This window comes from Schistocerca cancellata, chromosome 5, assembly GCF_023864275.1.
Source record: "Schistocerca cancellata isolate TAMUIC-IGC-003103 chromosome 5, iqSchCanc2.1, whole genome shotgun sequence".
Taxonomy (NCBI): Eukaryota; Metazoa; Arthropoda; class Insecta; order Orthoptera; family Acrididae; genus Schistocerca; species Schistocerca cancellata.
The window spans coordinates 229014187-229035356 of record NC_064630.1 but is presented as its reverse complement, the minus strand read 5'-3'; the positions used below and the strand labels follow the sequence as shown (position 1 = coordinate 229035356).

Below are 21170 nucleotides of genomic sequence, written 5' to 3'. Positions count from 1 at the left end.
GGTGTGAAGTACATTGAAGCCTTTGGTTGTAACTGTGGTTGGGAAAATAGAAGCCATCTGATAGTAAAATTCTGTCTGTGGGTCGTGAACAATACAAGTATGGAAACATTAACCACCAGTTGAAAAATGCATCTGTCAGAGCACAAAAGGCAAATATGCTCCTCTTTAAAAGACTCTGACATAAGTATGAAATAAGCTGCATCAGCCTTCCTCACCAAAAATTTAGCATGTAAACAAATTTGTACTCTTAACACAGAACATTCTCAATCCTTTTCCCCTTGTTTCTCTCTGTAGTGAAACCTTCACCAAAGGCCTTGCCACAGTGGTAACACCAGTTCCTGTTTGATCACCAAAATTGAGTGCTGTCAGGCTGGGCTTGTGCTTGGATGGGTGACCATCCAGTCCAGTGGGGTGCACTCAGCCCTTGTTAGGCAAATTGAGGACCTACTTGACTGAGAAGTAGCAGCTCTGGTTTCATAACCTGATATACAGCCGGAGTTGTGGTGTGCTGACCACATGCCCCTCCGTATCTGCAACCAGTGACACCTGTGGTCTGAGGACAACATGGCAGCTCTTTGGTACCAATGGGCCTTCATGGACTGTTTGGGCATAGTTTTCTTTTTAGTTTCAGTTTTTTAGTGAAACCATACTAAGTATCTCCCTCTCACTGCACTGTCTGTATACATCCATCTCCCAGTGACATGGTTTTTCTCCAATTGGCACTTTCTTTTGTCTGTCTGTTCCATTGTCAAAAGTCTTCAACCATTTTTCTCATTCATCCATACCACTGTCTCCTTCTCCATGACTCTGCCCCACTGCCATTGTCTTTGCCCCATTCTTTTTCTCTCCCATTGCCACTGTCTCTTTCTTTCTCAATTACAGTCTGCTGCCCTTCTCTTCAACAACCATTGTCTCCTCTCCACATGTGCCCTCGAAGATGGAATGGTGTGGGGGTTTCAATTCCTAGAGCAGTCAACTTTAATACATGAGTATGTGGGATCGGGCAGCATGATCAAATTCTTTCATTTTAAATTTTGGTGGTCTTGATGGGTCCACACACCCCCAAACCTAAGTATGGTCTCCAGTCATCTTTTTCATATCCAGTGTCTCCTCACTCTTTGGCTCACACTGCAACTGCCTTCATATAACTCTCTTTCTCTTTCATGGCCACTTTCTCTCTCTGACCATCACTGTCTTCTCTCTCTTCCTGTCTGTCTGGCACTGTCTGCCCTCTCTTCCACTGCCACTGTCTCTCTGCTACTCTCTTTCAGCACAAAAAAAGTGTGAATATGAAAACATGCCAAAATTTTTGGTGAGAAAGATAGAATCAGGGTTGTAACAGCTGGTTCCCCTTTTTTCTCTCAGAGTTCTTTAAACAGGAGAATATTCACCTTTTTATTCTCCAGTAGAAGCATTGTTCAACTTCTTCCCTTCTTTCTCCTACCACAGCAGGGTGTGCTGCTTTTATAAAAAGAATTCTGTAGGTCAGTACAGTTTTGACAGTTTATTTATATACTTCTACACATTTACATACTTTGACATGTATAAACAAGAAATAAGTAAGCCTAAAATAACTCTGTCTGAGCAGTTCTCAGACACTGACTGACCGCCATGCCATCCTCAGACGATACGGGTCACTGGATGTGGATTTGGAGAGGCATGTGGTCAGCATACAATTCTCCCGGACATTGTCAGTTTTTGTGACCAGAGCCTCTACTTCTCAGCCAAATAGCTCCTCAATTGACCTCACAAAGGCTTAGTGCTTCCCCCTTGCCAGTGGCACTGGGCAGACTCAGACTGTCACCCATCCAAGTGCTAGTTGAGCCCAACAGTACTTACCTTTAGAGATCTGATAGGAACTGGTGTTACAACTGCAGCAACGCCATTGGCAAGCATAATATAAGGTTAACACAAAATCATCTCCCATCAAATGAAAGTTCCCTGCACACTACTCTACATAAAAGTGCACAACATTTTTAGGCTACACCTACAGTATACCAAAAAATGTGGTGTTTGATTTGCAAGTACAAAGAATGTAATATGACAGAATAAATTTTTATAAGGTGCTTACACTGCCATGTGGCACCACTCATTGTTGAAAAAAGCCAACTAGAAACATAGTTTTCTTAACTCAGAATCCTTGCAATGATGTCAGAATGACCCCACATCTCTTGCCAAGTGTTACATTGGTTAAAACTACATTTATTCCTCAGACCAGATATTACAGGCGTATTTTATGGGCATAAATATGGTAACTTTGAACTTCCTGATCTTGGTAATGATATAAAAAAAAGTTTCTAAGTTCCTGACATTATCATCATAAGAATAGATGGTGAAAATTTCTACAATTTGCCGTGAACAGAAATAATAGAATTGGCCATCCCCAATTTTGGTACCCAAAAATTATGGTTTTTTGGGATTTCTTATGAACTGCCCATGAACAAATGGTGCTTTTATAATCTGCCTAAGGCCTGTCCTAAACTACACGTGATGCAAAAGAATCTAAACGTGACAAAGTTATGCAAATGTTTGTTTCACATATAAGCAGAAAAACCATATCCATGTGCAGCAATTGCTCCTGGATATCTGATGATGGATAAATTCCAAAAGGTGTCATATGAGCAATAATGTCTTTTCTTGCCTGATGGTTGACTTTTACCGCTGTGACCCAGTCAGTGTGTATGCAGAACTACTGATTATTATAATGCAAAAGAACCAACCAAAATCCTTAATTTCCTTGGTCTGGAGGAAGTGTCTAATGTTTAAATTTTGACCCTGTGTTATAGGAGAGCTAAATTATGCCCTTTCTTCTGATATGTATAGAAATGGTCACTAGGCCAAGGGCTAGTAGATTTGACCTTTTATCTCTGTAATCAACTGAACCCACATATGACTCCCAGAAAAATCACATTTTTTGCATGGCTTTTTGTAACACAATGGTACATGCACTGTCACGCATGTGCAGATAAGGCTGCACTGAGTCAGCATTATCTGAATGAGTGTCATTATTTAAGGATCACTGAGAAAACTAAATGTCTCTGTTGGAGAGAAATTTATGTTTCAGAGCACTAACAAGACGTGGTTGCTCAAGTTTTGTAAGTATTTCCTATCACACAGATGGAAAAAAACACTTTCTAAACAGGTTAACCCCTGAGACTACCTTTAGAATGCAGTGAAAGGCATTGTGCTTCCAAAGCTAAATAAATTTAAATACATAAACTTTATGGGCCTACTGTGCTTCATACTTCCAATCTACGATCCATCTGACACATATCTGCATTATGAACACCCATCTACACTGCTAGGAAAGGCTTGCCACAGTACAGAGGCATTACAAGTATTGCCTTCGAGAAAGTGATACAGATCAAGAGCATAGAAAGCTTGAGCATCTTGTTGTAATGGTGTACAAGTTGATTGTGTACCTTCCTTTAGTTTGAATTGTGTGTGGTCTCACTGGGAATTTACACAACCTTTGTAACCCATAAACTATGATTATGTTGCAGAAAAATAAATCAAAAGCTTTACAGAATTTATATGCTGGCTTATTACTCAGATAAGGGTGTTCAGCAAGTATGTTGACTTGTATAGGTTAATCCTTATAAAAAAAGTATAAACAGCAACCAACTCCTTATATTCCATGGAAGAATTTCTGTTATTGTAAAGTGTAAAAGGTGGCAGGTAGGAGTAGTTAACTCACATCTGTGTATTTAAAAATATATATAATATTATTAATAATAACAATAAATTGCATGTGAACATACAATGACTTATTTCATATCATGATGAATTATCATGCAACTTACTCATGGAACATGAAACTAACTAACCAGCCAATCGCTGTTAGTAACATCATTTATTATAAAACAAAAAGTGACATTAATGATACTGCACCAACATATTCATATCCAGATGGGTGTTCATATTTAAAACTACATTTAACTTCTGCTGTACTTGTGATGTTTAATTTTTCTTGTTGTGGCAAAAACAAGCATCAAGTGTATAGCACATGGTACATCTAATTTTAAACATTCACAGACATCTGGGAATGCCTCTGTCAGCTTGGAACCAATAGTGATACTACATTATTTAAATAAATAGTACTATTAATTTTACTTTTTTGTAATAATTCACTTTTGTTTTTACACAACATAGTTCCACTGTCGCAATTTCCAACAAAACATCATACTGACGTACATATTTTAATAAAAATGAATTGAAAATATTAAATAGGAGTGACAACAAAAGAAAGTGGGAAACCTTCAGAAATACAATAAAACCAAAGGAAAATACACACTTTGGAGAAGAAAACTGATAACCATGGTGTTATATAAAAACAATATGGAAAAAGGAGGCATTTTAACAGAATGATTCTTGCAAGATGCCTAGATCTAAATAAAAGATATAGCCTACTGATGTTAGTAAAGAACTCCTCCAAATGAACCTCATCACTTCAGTGAAAATCATTGACAAGCATGTGCAAGAGGTATACTTGCAGCAGTTCATTAATAAGGTAGCAGCAAAATTTTCACTAATCAGACTCAAGATTATCCATTACAATAATAGAACTGATATTTTTATGCAGCTAGCTGTAAAGAATAAGAGGGGTATTACTATTGTTGATCACAATAATAATAACCTGATAGATCAGTAGTATCATTCAGTGACACACAAGAGTATTTTATTTTAAGAGATTATACAGATATGTCCTTGATAATTAATAGCAATAAAAAGGACAGCACATTAACTTCAGCACTTCCAAATGTTACAATCATATTTTGAAGTTGAGTTTTTTCTTTACCTGAGTTTCTGCACTGATTATTCGAGCTATCTTGAAAGTTCCATCTAATCTGTTATCAATTACAGGCAGTGCAAAAGCTGATATATTCTTGATGATTGGATCACTGACATTAGCTTTTGTACGACCTCCAGTAATGACAGTAGGATAAGTGGTATTACCTTCTGTGTGACCTGCATTAACAGCAAGCTGCAAAATATAATAAATTTCAATTAAAGTGTCAGACCCAGAACAGATTATATATACAATGTTTTGCTGAAAAGTAATGCCTCTGATTTTTTAATGTGGAAACTCTTAAAGCTTTTTAAATAAAACAAATGTTATTAACACTCTACATCCTTATTCTCTGTGTCTACGTATCTGTTTCTCAATGGTGATAAACACATTTCTCCAAATGAGAGACCAATTTGATACTCTCACTGTAGAATGTTTGATTTTATTGATGGAGCCACAATCTCACGTCTGCTTGCACCACTTGCTTACTATCCAAGTGAAGAGCTTGAAGGTATTCTCTGAGTTTTGGAAACAGGTAAATCAGACAGGTCAAATTGGGACCATATTGTGGACGAACAGTAACAGTAAACCCATGTGTCTTATTGTTGCAGATATCACAGTGCTCAAGTGTGCCCTGGCAATGTCACACTGAAGGAGATGATGCTCCACGTATGGACAAACTTTTTGAATGAATGCCTTCAGTTTTCTCAATTACGGCATACTGTTCCTCATGCACCGAGATAGGTACATTGCACACCGGCATGTTACGCTACACAATGTGGAGCCCTCTAGTGGCAGAGGATTGAATTTGTGTCAGTGAAGCAGGAAAGCTGATGAGCTATATAAATGACATGTAATACCTAAACCAATATTGAGTGCAGGATAAAAAATTCAGAGACATTACTTTTCAACATGTTCTCATATTGTAACATGGCATGATCGCAAATGTGAACTTTAATGTAACAGAGTCTCCATATGGCTCTAAAAAGTGCTTTCATCTTTCAAGCTGTTGATGGATACAAAACACAGATGATTCAGTAAAATCTTCTTCCAGAGTCCTTGAGATTTTTCTCATCACTGTATTAACCTGCTGGGAACATACAACAACTATAGTTCCTCTACATACCTCACTGTTTCCTTTTTTGATAATAGTTGTCCTCTCTCTCTTTCTCTCTCATCCATGATTTTTTTACCTACCCTGAAGACCCAAATTGGAAACCCTAGTTCTAAAGAAGTTTTGGTTTGTTGCTTCTGAGTATTTGATTTGTTTTTTTAATTTTTTTTCCATAGTCCTGTGATCCATGCTATCTTTGTCTTTTTCCAGAAATTCAGGAATGTTTGTTTTGTTAGCCTGACCTCATAGCTTTGGTGGAAGGGTTCAAAAAGGGCAAAAAACCTTTATATCTAAAGATTTACACATATTTCAGTGAATCATGGCATTGATTCTCATTTTCCAACTCTTTTGTTTGTGTTCAACAATTTGTCTTTACAGCACCTCTAGTCTAGCTAGCTTGCAGTTCTGTATTGAAGCTTCACACACATATAAACATTCTGACCTTACAATTTTAGTATAATGTTTTTGTTTTGTTATTTCTAGAACTTCAATACTTGAGACAAACATTTTTAGTTGGATCATAAGGTCTTTACATTTTATTAATTAGCAGTAAACTACTGATTACTTAAGGAATTGAACTCAAATGTACAGAGCAGCTTCAAACTTCTGATTACTTTACAAATGAGTTAGTGTGTTAAACGTAAGCATATAAACAAGAAAAAGTTTAGAAAAGTTTTGATATCTTGTTCAAAGTTCATTGGAAGTCACTAAGTGCTCTAATTGTCAAATATTAGATGAGTACAGTCTGGGTAATTTGTACTCTGTTTTAAGCAAAAGCTAGTTTTTCACACATCTCAATTCTTTATAATGCCATATCACCTAAAATGTGTGTCGTACACTTATATAACTCTGCAGGGACATTTAGTGGAATACATGGGCAATGTCTGCAAAATGTCATGTGAACAGAGTTAGTTGTAAAGAAGTAACAAATCAAATTTTCATGCATCATGTGGCAACTTTACTGCATGAACAGAAATTTTTATTTAATTTAATTTTATTTTATTTATTTTTGAGTTCTGTGGATCCTTAATGCAAGTGTTGTGCTATACTGTAGAATGTGTCATATTATTACAGTAATTACTATACATAAATGGTAATGAGGCTTACAACCTTAATTAAATGTTAATGGATACATCAAAAGTGTGGTGTAAGGGTTAAGGAAACAGTAGTAATAATAGTGATACGAACAGTTTGTAAGGATTACAGTCTAATTAAGAAAAATAAAGTTTTCTTTCAATAAGTGATATACCTATGCTATACAGTAAGTCCCCTTTATAAAACTTACAAGAAAACTCAGTTCACATCGTCAAAAAAATTTCTGTAAGGAACAGGAAGAGCTATCCAAAATATAAAGTTTGGCTATTTTTTTGAATTTAATCAGACCCTCAATGAATGATTTAACATGAGCTGGATGTTTATGGTAAATCTTATTGGACTTCTTAAATGCTCTCATTCTCAAGCACTAGAAGAATTCAAACTGGGCATTTTGCATGGTAAGATACATATACACAGTGTCCAACTGCATCAACTGTCTTATTAAAACCTATAACCCAACATCGTAACTCTTAATGAGTAAATTACAGTAGCATTTCAAATTTTTAAATTCTGCCAATTGTTACACAAAATATTGAAAACCAAATTTTGATTGGCACTGAACAAGCCTCTCAACTGGAGCTGCTGTGTTATCTCAGCTACTGTGATCTTAAATAAAAATCGATTTATAACTCTCTGAATGATGTCATTATTTATAACACTACCTTTACTGAACATCTGGAACATCTTGGGCAAGTGTTGCTTCAGTTTAGTGAGGCTGGGCTCACTCTTAAGTCCTCTAAGATTAACATAGGCTGTTGACAGATCTCTTTCTTGGGCATTTGGTGTCAGCCGAAGATGCCAGAATTAATCAAGAACATACGCATGATTTGCATAAATTCCCTCCATCTAAGAACAAGGAGGGGTAGCCAGGTTTACTGGCATGGCTAACTTTCACAAATTTGTGCCTAATGTGGTACAACTGGCAGCCCCCCTTAATAGCGTGTGTAGGAATGGAGAGGTTTTTGAGTGGGGCAAAAGTTAACAAGCCTCGTTTGAATCCATCAAAGAAGCTCCTAGTAATCCACCAGTTTTCATGATACCTAATTTTGAGTTGCTGTTTATTGTACAGAATGTTGCCTAAAATGCCAGCATTGCTGCCATTGTTTATAGGAATCTGAGGGTCAATGCGGTCCGATAGCATATACCATGAAGAGATTGTCGCCTGCTGAGTTTATATATTTGTTTTATGAGTGGGAAACTCTTGTGGTTCTCTTTGCCTTAGAGAAATTTTATCTTGAGCTTAGGGAATTCCAACTCGAGACTGATAACCATTCCTTAAGTTGTGTGTTGGGGTGCCCAAGGGAGATGAGGAGGATTGCTCTTCAGGCAGTCCACATCTTGGCTTTCCAAATTACTGTCAAATACTGTCAAACACATTAGAGGCACAGAAAATCAAATTGCTAACCTCCTCAGCTAGGGACAGTCATGTTGGAAGTGGTCGAGAAACTCCACCTATAGCTTGTGTGTGTCTTAAGTGACGCACTAGAAATCTATTTGGGTCTGAAGCACTAACAGGATCAAGATCCTTCTATTCATTCTACAAAGCGTGGGTTTCTGGGGAAATTATGTTTTAAATAAAGGTATGATCTGCTGTAAGGAAAGGAAGGGCAAGAATTTTAAGATCTGCCTACCCAAGGAGTTGGTACCAACCGTCTTCCATTATCTCCACAATTCTCTGCTGGCTGGTCATTTAGGAGTGTACAAGACTGTTGCTAAAACTAGACAACATGTGGCATAGCCCTCCTTGTACTTCACTGCCATTAATACCTTGAAAATCTTTTATCATTGTGGGTAGTTGTTGTTTTCCCTCTTTTGGTGCTGTCATTTAATGTGTTCCAAGCAGACTGGACTGCAGAGCAGAGATTATACTTGACAGCCTTATTTTCTCACTTGATATTTGGTGGAGAGTTTTGGGTGTCACCTCTGCACTGGATAAGCAACGACTGCAACTGAATACTTTGTGAACTAGTTTTATGGCAAATTTAAATGTTGTTTTGACCCAAACATTTTAAGATTTAAATTTCCCTGGGTTGTTCTCTTGATTTGGCTGTAGCTCCCCATGTGTTTGTAAATTGTATTCCATATGATCAATTGAAACTGTGTCATTACACTTAAGGTTTCATTCACGCGTTCTGGGCTTAGTTGTGCTAATTTGATTTTGTGTGCATCCAGTTGGTATCTTGACAATTTAATATTTACTAATGTATGCTCCATACTCGAGGTGTCTATGTTAAACTTGATTGCTTGTGTGCCTTGTTGTGCTATGCACAGGTGTGAGCATATGAGCCTGGTTGGGGCTTGTGAGCCTTGTTTTGCGTGCCTGTAATCTCACAGTAGTTCTGTCCGTCCCCCCACCAGTAGTCAGGCAGTTGGGCTAGTGAGGAATTAACTGGGTCTGCCATTGTACATGACAGTGTTATTGTAGCCCGCTCAATGCACAGAATTCATATAAAAGATATGTTGTTTTTGTTTTGTACTACCCATCAGTGTCTTTGATACAATTTTGGAGTGTTTGCTTTAACAGCTTGTGCTCTCCAAGCGTTCACTAACGTCTGTGTTAAAGTATAGGGTTTTAGTTTTGTATATTACTTTGGGTTGCGCATTAAGAGTGGTGTGTTTTTACTTGTGTTGTATTTTTATACTTCTAAAAGAAAAAGTGGTTCATATGTCAATGCTTTCCTAAAAATATTGGTGGGAATGAAGAATTTCGCCTGTGGTATTCACTGAGGGTATCAGGGTCTCTTGTCCCTGCTAGTGGTTATTGCATATTGTTCAAAGTTACTCTAATAAGCAGGGTTTGTGATCCCTCACCTCCCTTGATCAAATTCTTGTCCTTCTTGGCATAATCTTGTTCCTTTTTCAGGCTAATTATTATTAGCATGATCACACCACTTTGCACTTATTATCCATTGTTAATAAATTCTGAGAATTATCATTCTCTGTCCGACCGTTTGTCAATTGCTAAAATTGTCATTTGAAGTAAAGTGTTTCTTACTGACCTCTTGCCCACTAAGGGGTTGTTGTAGGGTGAGACAAACAAATTTTTTTGTTCCTTTAAATTGAATTATTGTCATTTTCTATCAAAAAGCTTTTTATTGTTGAATTAGTGTTTTAAAATCATAAGTTCATTTGAATTTAAAAAATCATCTATATTTTCATGTAAAGTTTGTTGCTTGTTTTAATTCTGAAAACTTTGATGAATAAATCATTTATGTGTAATAAATGATGACTGATTATCCTAAACCCTGATGTCCAGTCCTTCTACTAAAATGCTTTATTGGCAATTCAGGGTGCCAAGGTTTTCTGATTACAATATATATTAGATTTCTATATATTTTTGTGCATTTTTTGTTATGTTTCTCATGCATTTATGTTTTTTCAGCTGAAATTCTGGGATCAGTTTGTGTTTGCTATTTCCCCCTAAAAGATTGTTTCTGTAAGATTTGGTGGATGTATTGCAAATTCTAGGCAGCTCACATCAATATCCTCTCAGATTTTTTTGTCTTCAATTATCTATCTTTTTTTCTGAAGAAACCTCCACCTGCATTTGTTCACTCGTTCATTAGAGTTTTACAGCCCAGCAACTGTCAGAGATAGTGTAAAAGTGAAGTAGTGAAAAGATTGATTTGTAAGCTATGAGGGCAGGCTAAAAGTACTGGCACAGAAATTTTTATTCTGTTCTCAATATGATTGACTTCCCTGCTTCACTGGCACAAGTTGCAGCCATCTGCTATTAGTGGGCACAAAATTATAGTGTATAACCTGGTGGTGTGTAACATCACTATATCTGTGCATGAAAAACAGCACACTGAACTCGAGTCTCTGACAGCAGAAAATATGCCACCTATTGAAACCCATAAACGACTGCAAGCAGTGTATGGTGATGACTGTATTGACATCAGTATTGTGGGATTCTGGATTGGCAGTGCTTGTAATGAAGGAAACAGTGGTATTAATCTTAATGTGTGTGACAGAGCTTTGAGTGGATGACTGTATATAGCAAACAACAAGACTCATCGGAATTTGGTTGATGAACTCAGCACAGAAAATCATTGGATAACACAGACGCAGCTCTTAGGTAAGTGTGGCATATAATGAGAAGTGAGACTCTAGATCTGTCAACAAAATCAAACATTCTACAGAGATGATGTCAACAAACTGTTACTCATTGGGAGAAATGTGTTCATCGCCAGGCTGACTAGATTGAGAAATAAATATGTAGACATGAAGAATAAAAATGTAGAATATTGATCATGTTTGTTTTGTTTAAAAAGCTTTACAAGTTTTCATATAAACATTTTGGAGGTAAAACTTTTCAGCATGCCCTCATATGTACAGAGATTAGTAGAAACACTAAAATAGATACAATAGGTATGGAATTGGAATTTAATCATCCACATCTTGAGTGCAGTTTTTCTTTACAGTCTCATCAACAGATGACTGCCAAAAACTATACGAACTGGTAACAGACTTGAGCTCTAATTAATACTTTCTTAGAGTATTATTTGCACACTTCAAAACTGTGAAGCTATTTTCACAAAACATTTCAGCTGATTTCTATTAGAGAGATTTTTGAAAATCACAAAAGGGCCTACTGCATTGAGCTATTCAAAAAATGGGGTAGTCTGACAATTCCAAGTAAATATGTAATCCAAATCACAGTTTTTATGAAAAAATTGAGAAATATGTAGCAAACAGCTCCATACATGATCATAAAACCATATAGAGTGATTATTTGTGCCTGGATAGAATGAATAGTAAAAAGACCCAAACAACTATTTTTTACTAAGGAATCAAGGTATATAATCAACTGACAAAAGATATCAAAAACATAAAGGAACTCTATAAATTTAAAGCATATCCTAAGGAATATTTATGAAAAAATAGTTTTTATTCCATTAAAGACTTCATGCAACTTAAGATTATTACAAATATATAAGCAGGTTGACCAGTTACAAAGTAGAAAAAGAGGAGGGAATATGCTTGTAAGCAACAAATACATGAAACTTTGGAAACACAATACATTGTAGTTTGAAATTTATTCCATACAATATAAAGCCAAGGTGTATTATCAGAGGAGTCTTATGATTCATTTCTCTTGTTGGACCCAGGCTCTACTGCCTTATGTAATGCAGTGATAAATTGTCTATGTATATTTGTATTATAAATTTCTTATGTATACCCTGTTTGTTCCATTATCTTATGTACCTCCATTATAAATGATGCACACATATATATATGTGTGTAATGTTAACATCCACACAAAGAAATTTGTCTATAGATGAATGAATAAGCAAATAAAAATAAATAAATAAATAAAAGTGGTTTATTCTCCATGACAGTCAGATATATTTTCAAGAAGTAATTACTAGTTTTGCCTGTGAGTGCCTTTTTTAAGATCATGAGAAGGAAGCAGAGTTCACTCCCTTGCACTTAGCAAACATCACATTGAGGTAGTGGTTTCCCTGAAATGCTTTCGAGTGAACTATTGTTTCCTTCTAATGGTTTGAAAATGGCCAGTGACAGACAAAATCAGTATTTTCTACTTGAAATTGTATGTGACTATGTCAGAAAATAAACCATTTGAAACAAATGTATCAACAGTCAATGATTTCACCAGTACAACATGCTTTCCAGAGATTGTTTTCACTTCATATGGGAAAGGTGGGCATTTATACCTGATGTGATGCTTTACTTAATTATACTAATATATCAACACTTGACAAGAGTGAATTTAGGATAAGCTGTGAAATTAAAAAAAAGTAAAACTAGTTTCCATATAGACTGTTTTTTCCTATCTAACTAATGTGTAGCATGGAGTTTTACACTGTAATGAAAATTTATTTTATAGGAAATTTACAAATTGGAAATTCTTTGATGTCATAAGCACAGTATCTTATTAATCACTAATTCCACAATTTATTGCAATATTTTTGGGATGCATATTCCAGTTAACACTAATGGTCACATTAAACGAGCTCTTCTCAAAGTTGCTGTATTGTGTGTGTCAATAAATTAATTTAGAAGTAATGTCCACAATAATTATCAGTGGATTGAATTTCAAGGTGTCATCTTATTTGTCAGTTACATAATGTGAACTCGATATCATTCATATTAATACTTTTGTTCAATTCTTGTTTAACAACTTTCTGTGCCTGTGTTTCACTTATTTCAAAAAAGAAAAAAAACAGACAAGGAATTTATAATACTGGTGATAAAGCAGTTGCAACTATTGACTATAATTTGTCCTCTGAGTTACATAGAATATTCTCTTTCTAGCACAAGATACTTTAATCCCAAGAGAGATCCATTCCCTGTTTTTGGTTTTGCTCAAATTCATCCTGGTTTGTTCTAGCAGACAAGAAGACTCTACAAATGTGTGTAAAGGGTAGCTTAATTTTGCATCTACACTGTCTACTTAGAAGATATTGTCCCATAATTGATCTCCAAACACCATGACTAAGTCATTATTTATGATTTTGTAGTACAGTATTTCTCTTCTTTGATGTGAACATAACAAACCAGTGTATTTTGTTGTTTACATTTCACAATAAATGACTACCACTTTTACATTTAAATCATTTAAGGGGTTGGGTCTATAATCAAAATGTCCACTGCTCTTCCATTAAGTCCTGGAATCCTCAGTGGGCGCTTCACTGTGGCAAATAATGAAAAGTTGGACATCAACAATTTAGTGTCTTCAGTCATTACTGTCTCACAGAAAATCAACATTACAGCCTCCACAAACAGCTATTAAAACTGTCTCTAGATGTTTTATGAAGTTAAAGATATCTCCTGCTGGTGGCTAATAAATTATCAGTACCATACTACAAACTTGGGTATTTTCTAACCCCCTACTTTGTATATTTTCCCTGAAAAGAAAGACATCCTGTGCCTGTCTGACCACCACATAACCACAGGGTTAGATAAGTTACAGATAAATGATAGCACTACATCAGCTTACTCATGCAGAAGTAATATGGGAAAAGGAGGAATTGTTACATATATTATGACAGAGCACAAGTTGAAAAACACTGAAACGAGTAAACTTTGTAGTGACTAGCACACAGAAGTGTGTGTTTGTGAATTAATACTGAACAATAGTTCACTTTTAATTGTATCTGTATGCAGATCCCCCCTGGGAAATTTTGAACTGTTTATGAGGAATCTGGATTTCTCAGTGTGCTGTCTGCCAGACAGCAGCAATCAATTAACACTAGAACGGGAGAGTTTCTGACATTCCTAAAATGGCAGACAGGGGTCATTCTGATCCCACATAAAATATTTTCATATCTGACTTAAACAAGTACTTCTTTTACTGTTTGTTAATCTATACCTTTTTTCTAATAATCACAACAATTATTTACCATTATAAATAATAATTACTAATTTATTTGAACAACAATGTATCATACACATTTGTTGTTACTATTGCTAACAAGTTTCTTAACTATAGATTTTAATTTATTAATTATTCATACAACCTTCTAGACACATTTAGTATATTTAGTCCATTTTACTCTCACATGTGTTTTACAAACAGTTCTGTATTACTTTTTGCTCAAGTCATTTGAAGCCTCTAGACACATTTAGCACAGATGATTACTGTTTTCCAAGCACAGTTTCTGCACACAGCTTTGTGGCACTTTACATAATTTTTGCTGGTCTTGTTGGCTTTGCAGAGGCTGATTTGGCACTTCCACTGCTTTCTAGATTATTTCAGTCCTATATCCTCTTCCTTTGCCTGATGTTCTTGCTCTTCTGTTCCCTTGAGCTCCTTTGCCAGTTGAAGTATGAACTTCTTCCTATCCATTTTCTTGATCATTACTATGTTATAGATGACCCATGCATGTATTGCCATCATGTCCAGTATGTCCTAGAAGACATGCATTGGGCATCTCCTACACGTAACCTTCATAGTATATTTATGGGTCATTTGATCAACTACATCCACCCCGTAGCCGGCCGCGGTGACCGTGCGGTTCTAGGCTCTTCAGTCCGGAACCGCGAGACTGCTACGGTCACAGGTTCGAATCCTGCCTCGGGCATGGATGTGTGTGATGTCCTTAGGTTAGTTAGGTTTAAGTAGTTCTAAGTTCTAGGAGACTGATGACCTCCGATGTTAAGTCCCATAGTGCTCAGAGCCATTTGAACCATTTCCACCCCGTACTTTGTTGCATTGTAGAATGTTACAGTTTTAGATTTTTTCTTTCCTCCCTTGCTTATTGCTACTTCAGAATGCCACATACTCAGAACAATGACATTTTCTTTCCTTGGTATACAGACAAGGTGCAGTCTGTGTTGCCACTATTGTGCAGTACTGCGGTGGAGTGTATTTCAGCATTCAGCTTCCTTTCTTCATTGGGGATTTCACAGTGTATCTTATTCATTGTGCAAATTACTGAAGTTTTATTTTCTTTGAGTTTTTTTAGCAAGTTGAAGACACATAAAGAAGCTGTCTGTGGTCACATTACTTCTTTGATTTACAAATGGCTCCAAGAGATGCAGAACGACGTACTCTCCAAGTGGTTGTTTCCCTATATGCATGTGCTCTTTGCAGAGGTATGGGAAAGCACTGCATACATTCTTGGTCATTACAGCAACAGCCAACCAGAATTTGAGACCATATTTGTCTGGTTTGTTGGATGTGAATTGAGTAAACCTGCATCTTGTTGCTTGGTAGTCATTGCTCATCAATGGTTATATTTTCTGCAGGGCAGTAAGTGCTAATACTGTTTTCAATGAACTTTCCCCAAATTTCAAATACAAGAGCATATTTGTTGGCTGCCAGGCATTCAGCTCGGGTAGATCTGTCATCAAAACGGAGAAATCTGAGAAGCTCCTGAAATCCGTCCCTTGGCATAATGTCCCTGATAAAAGCAGGCCCCCAAGAGTGCAACCAGAGATCATCCACAGACAGACATTTTTTGTGCAGAGTACGCTCCAAACACACTTGGTGGCTATCAGTTTCTCCAGTTCCTCAAGTGACACAGTCCAGTAATTGTTTTTAGTACCTTTTGAGCAATTGTGAATTTCTTCATTAGACGTAGCAGTGTTTCATCAAATATAAGACCTAAGGCACTGATGACAGAGCTGTCTACTCATTAGCAAGCATAAGCAGTTGGACCCCCTCTTTCCTTCAGAACATTCACAGCTGACCGTCTTCCAGAAGATGAATAATTTACAACCTCCCACATGATTCTATCCCCTGCAATAATATTTGTAGATGCTTCCAACTGTACCTGCTGTAATAAAAGTGGTGATGATTGACATATCATCGTCTGATTCCTCTTGCACTAATCGCCCCTTGATCAAATTATCTTCATCTTCACTTGTGTCAGGTACATAAACATCATTTTCATCAGTGAAGTCAATTTCCGATTCAGCTTCAGAATTCCCTAAGAGACGTAACACTTCTTCATCAGAAGTCCCTGCTGATGATACATGTTCAAAAACATGTTTCACAGACAAAGAATGCCTGAGTGACACAACATAAGCTGTGTTGGACTGGAATGTGCATGTGCCAAGTTGCAACACAGCAATTGCTCTGTGCTCATTGTTGCCACTGTATTGTTGGATAATTTACTTATATTCCGAAGAGAAATTACAGTGGGGTCAAATTGACCCCTTCAACTGTTCTAGGTATACTGAATGAAGTGGAGAAGAAAATTAAAATATTTTGTTCAAAAATGGTTCAAATGGCTCTGAGCACTATGGGACTCAACATCTGAGGTCATAAGTCCCATAGAACTTAGAACTACTTAAACCTAACTAACCTAAGGACATCACACACACCCATGCACAAGGCAGGATTCGAACCTGCGACCGTAGCAGTCCCGCAGTTCCGGACTGCAGCGCCAGAACCGCACGGCCACCGCGGACAGCAAAATATTTTGTAAATACTGAAATATCTTCCGAAAGAGGAGAAAAAAATTAGAAAAAGTAATATAATTTCATTGACAAAGTAAATAAATTGGATATGTCAATGAACGAAAAACATTCTAGTGTAAATAGTTTGTGGTGATTTCAAAGTATATTTTCGAAAGGATTCACGTCAGTGTATCACCAACTTCTCCTTCGGAAATTTAAAAAAAAAAAATTGCATGATATCTCAAATAAGGTTTCCAAATCATTTTTGATCTGGAAACCTTATATTAATCCTACAACTTTCCCTTAGTTATTAACTTTCCAAATCGAGTTGATAAAGACAGTAGGACTAAATTGATAATGTTTTCGTTGGTGAAGCTTAAAAAAGCTCAAAGCAAGAAAATAACTGTTTACACAGTAACAAATGCCCTCACTGATCATGATGCGCAGTTAGGATAAATAACATAATTCCTCACAGTATGAATACTCCTCAATGGAAATCAGTTACAATAATTAATGACTCCAGGACAAATGATTTTAAAAATAGTTTACAGATAACGACATGTGATGAAATTTATAATGAATCAAATGCTAATATTAAATTTAATCTGTTCCATGATAACTTCATATCATTTTTTGATAATTGCTATCCATGTCAGATAACCAGAAAGGACACTAAACAGACACTAGATAGATTGAAGTATCTCGTGACAAGAATAAGTAGGGATCCTGTAGTAGTTGCACACTATAAAAACTACTCAAAATTGCTAATAAAGTTATTAAAACGTCAAGAAACCAGTAATTCTGATGACAGCCTTAAGGCTAGATGGAATGGAGACAGAACAACTACCCACAGAAGAAGATTACATCAAATGGAAATGCTAGAAATGATGAGTCACAAGTAGCAAGTTCGTTTAATAATCATTTCTTTATGGTAGAAAGTGTAGGAACAAAAAGTTCAAGAAAAAAAACGTAGCAGCGAGTTGAAAAAGTAGCTGTCATAAAATTCACTCACATGAGTGTATCACCAGCTTCTCCTTCGGAAATTAAAAAAAATAAAAAAATAAAAAAAAGAAACACATTCTCTCAAAAATTCGAGGGTCATTCAATAATTAAAGAGACAAATTGGTCTGGAGAAAAAACTCTTAGTAGGGAAAGTTTGATACTTTTATGGCTTTACGTCGGCATCACTGGCATGAGCCCTGACCAGCTGATGTATCAACAGTGTTGTGTTTATAACCTCAAAAATACATTTCAAGATGGCGAGTCCCCTTGAAACGTCCACATTAGTTGGACAATGTTCTGTTATTCGTTTTTTACTTGCTGAGGGCGAAAAACCATTGAATATATACTGTAGAATGTGTAAAGTTTATGGTGAAGATTGCATGAATCGTGCAAATTCTTGCAAGTGGGTAGAGCAGTTCAAAAATGGTCGTGACTCAGTGACTGACAAACACTGTTCTGGCTGACCTGTTACAGATTCAACTCCCTCACTTGAAAGTCGAATTGATGACATTATTCTTCCTCACCATCGTGGGACAGAGGAAATGAAAGTTGATAAGTCTGAAGTTAGTACTGGTACAGTTCATAACATTATCTGTAACAGGCTGAAGTACCGCAAAACATGTGCAGGATGGGTCCCAATGGAGTTGATGCGGCTACACATTGAAACTAGGTTGAGAGTGTGCGCAGAGCTAAAGGATCATTATGAAAGAGAAGGTGAGCACTTCCTCGGCAAATCTTTAACTTGTGGTGAAACTTGGGTTCACTATTATGACCCAGAATAAAAAAGACAAAGCATGGAGTGGAAGCACACCGACTCACCTGTCCAGAAAAAATTCGAAACCCAAGCATCAGCAGGAAAAGTCATGTTGACGGTGTTTTGGGATGCTGAACGTCCAGTTTATTGTGATTATCTCGAAGAGCAGCGTACAATGAACAGCCAATACTACTCGGATTTGCTTTTAACCAAAGTGAAGCCAGCCATGAGAGAGAGACATTGTGGATGTCAGAGGAGAGGTGTGATTCTCCAGCAAGACAATGCGCATCCTCATATTGCTCTACTAATCCATGAAACCATAAAATAATGGGCTGGAAGTACTGCCTCATTCCCCTTACAGTCCTGATGTAGCACCTAGTGATATCCATTTGTTTGGTGCACTGAAGGAGGCATTACATGGAAAGAGTTTCCAGGACAATGAGGACCTGAAAAAGTTTGTGGGGAAATTAGTTCAAACACCTAGATAAAGAGTTCTTTGCAGCCGTAACAGAAAAGCTTCTAGGCCATTGGAACAAGTGCATAAATGTTCATGGGGATTTTGTTGTAAAGTAGAAAAAGTATTGTTTTGTAAAAGTAAGCGCTCTTTTTCCAGACCAATTTGTCTCTTTAATTTCTGATGGGCCCTTGAAAGAGCTCATGTGGTGTTGGTGGGGTTTCCAATAGGGCAATAAAGAATTGTTCCCATACAACAAGCCCAGTCATATCCAAAATATGTAATGCATCACAAACTCAAGGAATTTTTCCACAGAGAATGAAATTTGCCATTGTTAAACCGCTCTTTACGAAAGGCAATAAAAAAGATATCAGTAACTACCGACCTGTTTCAATGCTGACTACCTTTTCCAAAATTTTTGAGAAAGTGAACTATTCTAGAGTATTATCTTGCCTTAACAACAGTAATATCTTGAGCAAATCACAGTTTGGGTTTCAGAAGGGTTACTCTACTGAGAATGCCATTTATAATTTCACTCACCAGATTTTACAAGCATTAAATAACAAAATAGCACCAGCTGACATTTTCTGCAACCTCTCTACAGCATTTGACTATGTGAATCACGGTATTTTCTTGGATAAATTGGAGCTTTATGGTATTGACAGTGCACCAAACAATGCGATAATGTCATATCCAACCAAAAGAAAGCAAAAAGGTCTACTTAGTAATTCAACCAATATGTTCTGGGAACATAATTCTGATGGAAGAGATCACATATGGGATTCCTCCGGGCTTACTTGTAGGTCCACTATTGTTGCTCGTATATGCAAACTATCTTTTGCCTAATATGCAACAAGCAGAATTAGCTTTTCTTGCAGTTGATACTAGTATTGTAGTTAATAAGGCATACACACCGAACAGAAGAAATGGCAAGCAAAGATTTAAGATCTTAGTATTAAGTATCATCGACTAGTTTTCAGCAAATGGCCTCACACTCAATTTTAAAAAGACACAAAGACACAACATCTTCAGTCCTGCACTTCTAGGGGTACTACATCAATGAAAAGTGTAACACGTGGTGAGAAAATAATAAATAGGGTGTAAACCTCAAAATTCTAAGGTGTCAATAGTGATAAGATTTTAACTGGAAAACACACATTTTGGAACTGCTACAACAACTTAGTTAAGTCACATTTGTATTTAGAATCAGAACAAAACTTGGGGAGAGACAAATCAGTTAGTTGACATATTTTCATCCAGTAATGTAATATGGAATAATGTTCAAGGCAGTGGCGGCTCGTAAGTACACATTCTGGGTGTTCACAAATTTTTAGAGGCATAAATTTGAGAGTGTGAAATTAATAGCGTATGCTGTATAACAGTTATGCTTATCAACACTTATATACAGCTACAGCCACTGCCAATAACAATAACAACAGTAATAATAACAAGATGTGCAACTTATCTGACAAAAGAAAGAATTATTTTTGTGGAAATTTGTTGTTTTGTACATAATTAAGTACAGTCCAGAGTAATAACGAAATAATAATCTTCCGCAACCCTCCATTTCGCATTTTTGTGTAAATGTGAGTTTTCGTGCTTTTCCATTTTTCGGACAAATGTACAAGATCCCTAATAGATGTACTAGTTCACGAATTTACTTCTCGGCTGAAAATCAGACATTGTTATGCTGCACGCACACAACAACTTGTGCTAACTCTACACTTCCTTGTTAAATGTCCTCTTGGCTGTCACTCTCTCAAGCAGATTATCTATTCTCGGAGGCCCTAGTTCCTTTGCGGCTAACTTTTCCTGGTAATTTACTTTTCTGTTCCCATATCGAGATTTTCTCTCTCCAGCAGAGTGTGCGCTGATATGAGACTTCATGGCAAATTAAAGCTGTGTGCCAGACTGAAACTCGAACTCGTGACCTTTGCTTTTCGTGGTCCAGTGCTCTACTGACTGAGCTATCCAAACAGGACTCAAGATTCGTCCTCACAGTTTTACTTTTCGGGCAGCATTTTAAATACATTCAACACAGTTCATGTTTACAGTGCACACAAATGTGGATTCCCACACAGTAAACAACCAA

At 36.6% G+C, this 21170-nt stretch overlaps 1 protein-coding gene across 8 annotated transcripts in view; it reads right to left on the bottom strand.

Annotated features, from left to right (window-relative positions):
* LOC126188844 (uncharacterized) overlaps positions 1–21170 on the bottom strand; it is a 2133693-nt gene that overhangs the window by 65079 nt on the left and 2047444 nt on the right. The window contains exon 9 of one of the 8 annotated variants that reach the window (XM_049930473.1): positions 4799–4923. The exons of the other annotated variants lie outside the window; for them this stretch is intronic. Coding sequence (XP_049786430.1) covers positions 4799–4923 — 125 coding nt within the window. The remainder of the gene's footprint in view (positions 1–4798; positions 4924–21170) is intronic. 8 annotated transcript variants of the gene reach the window in all.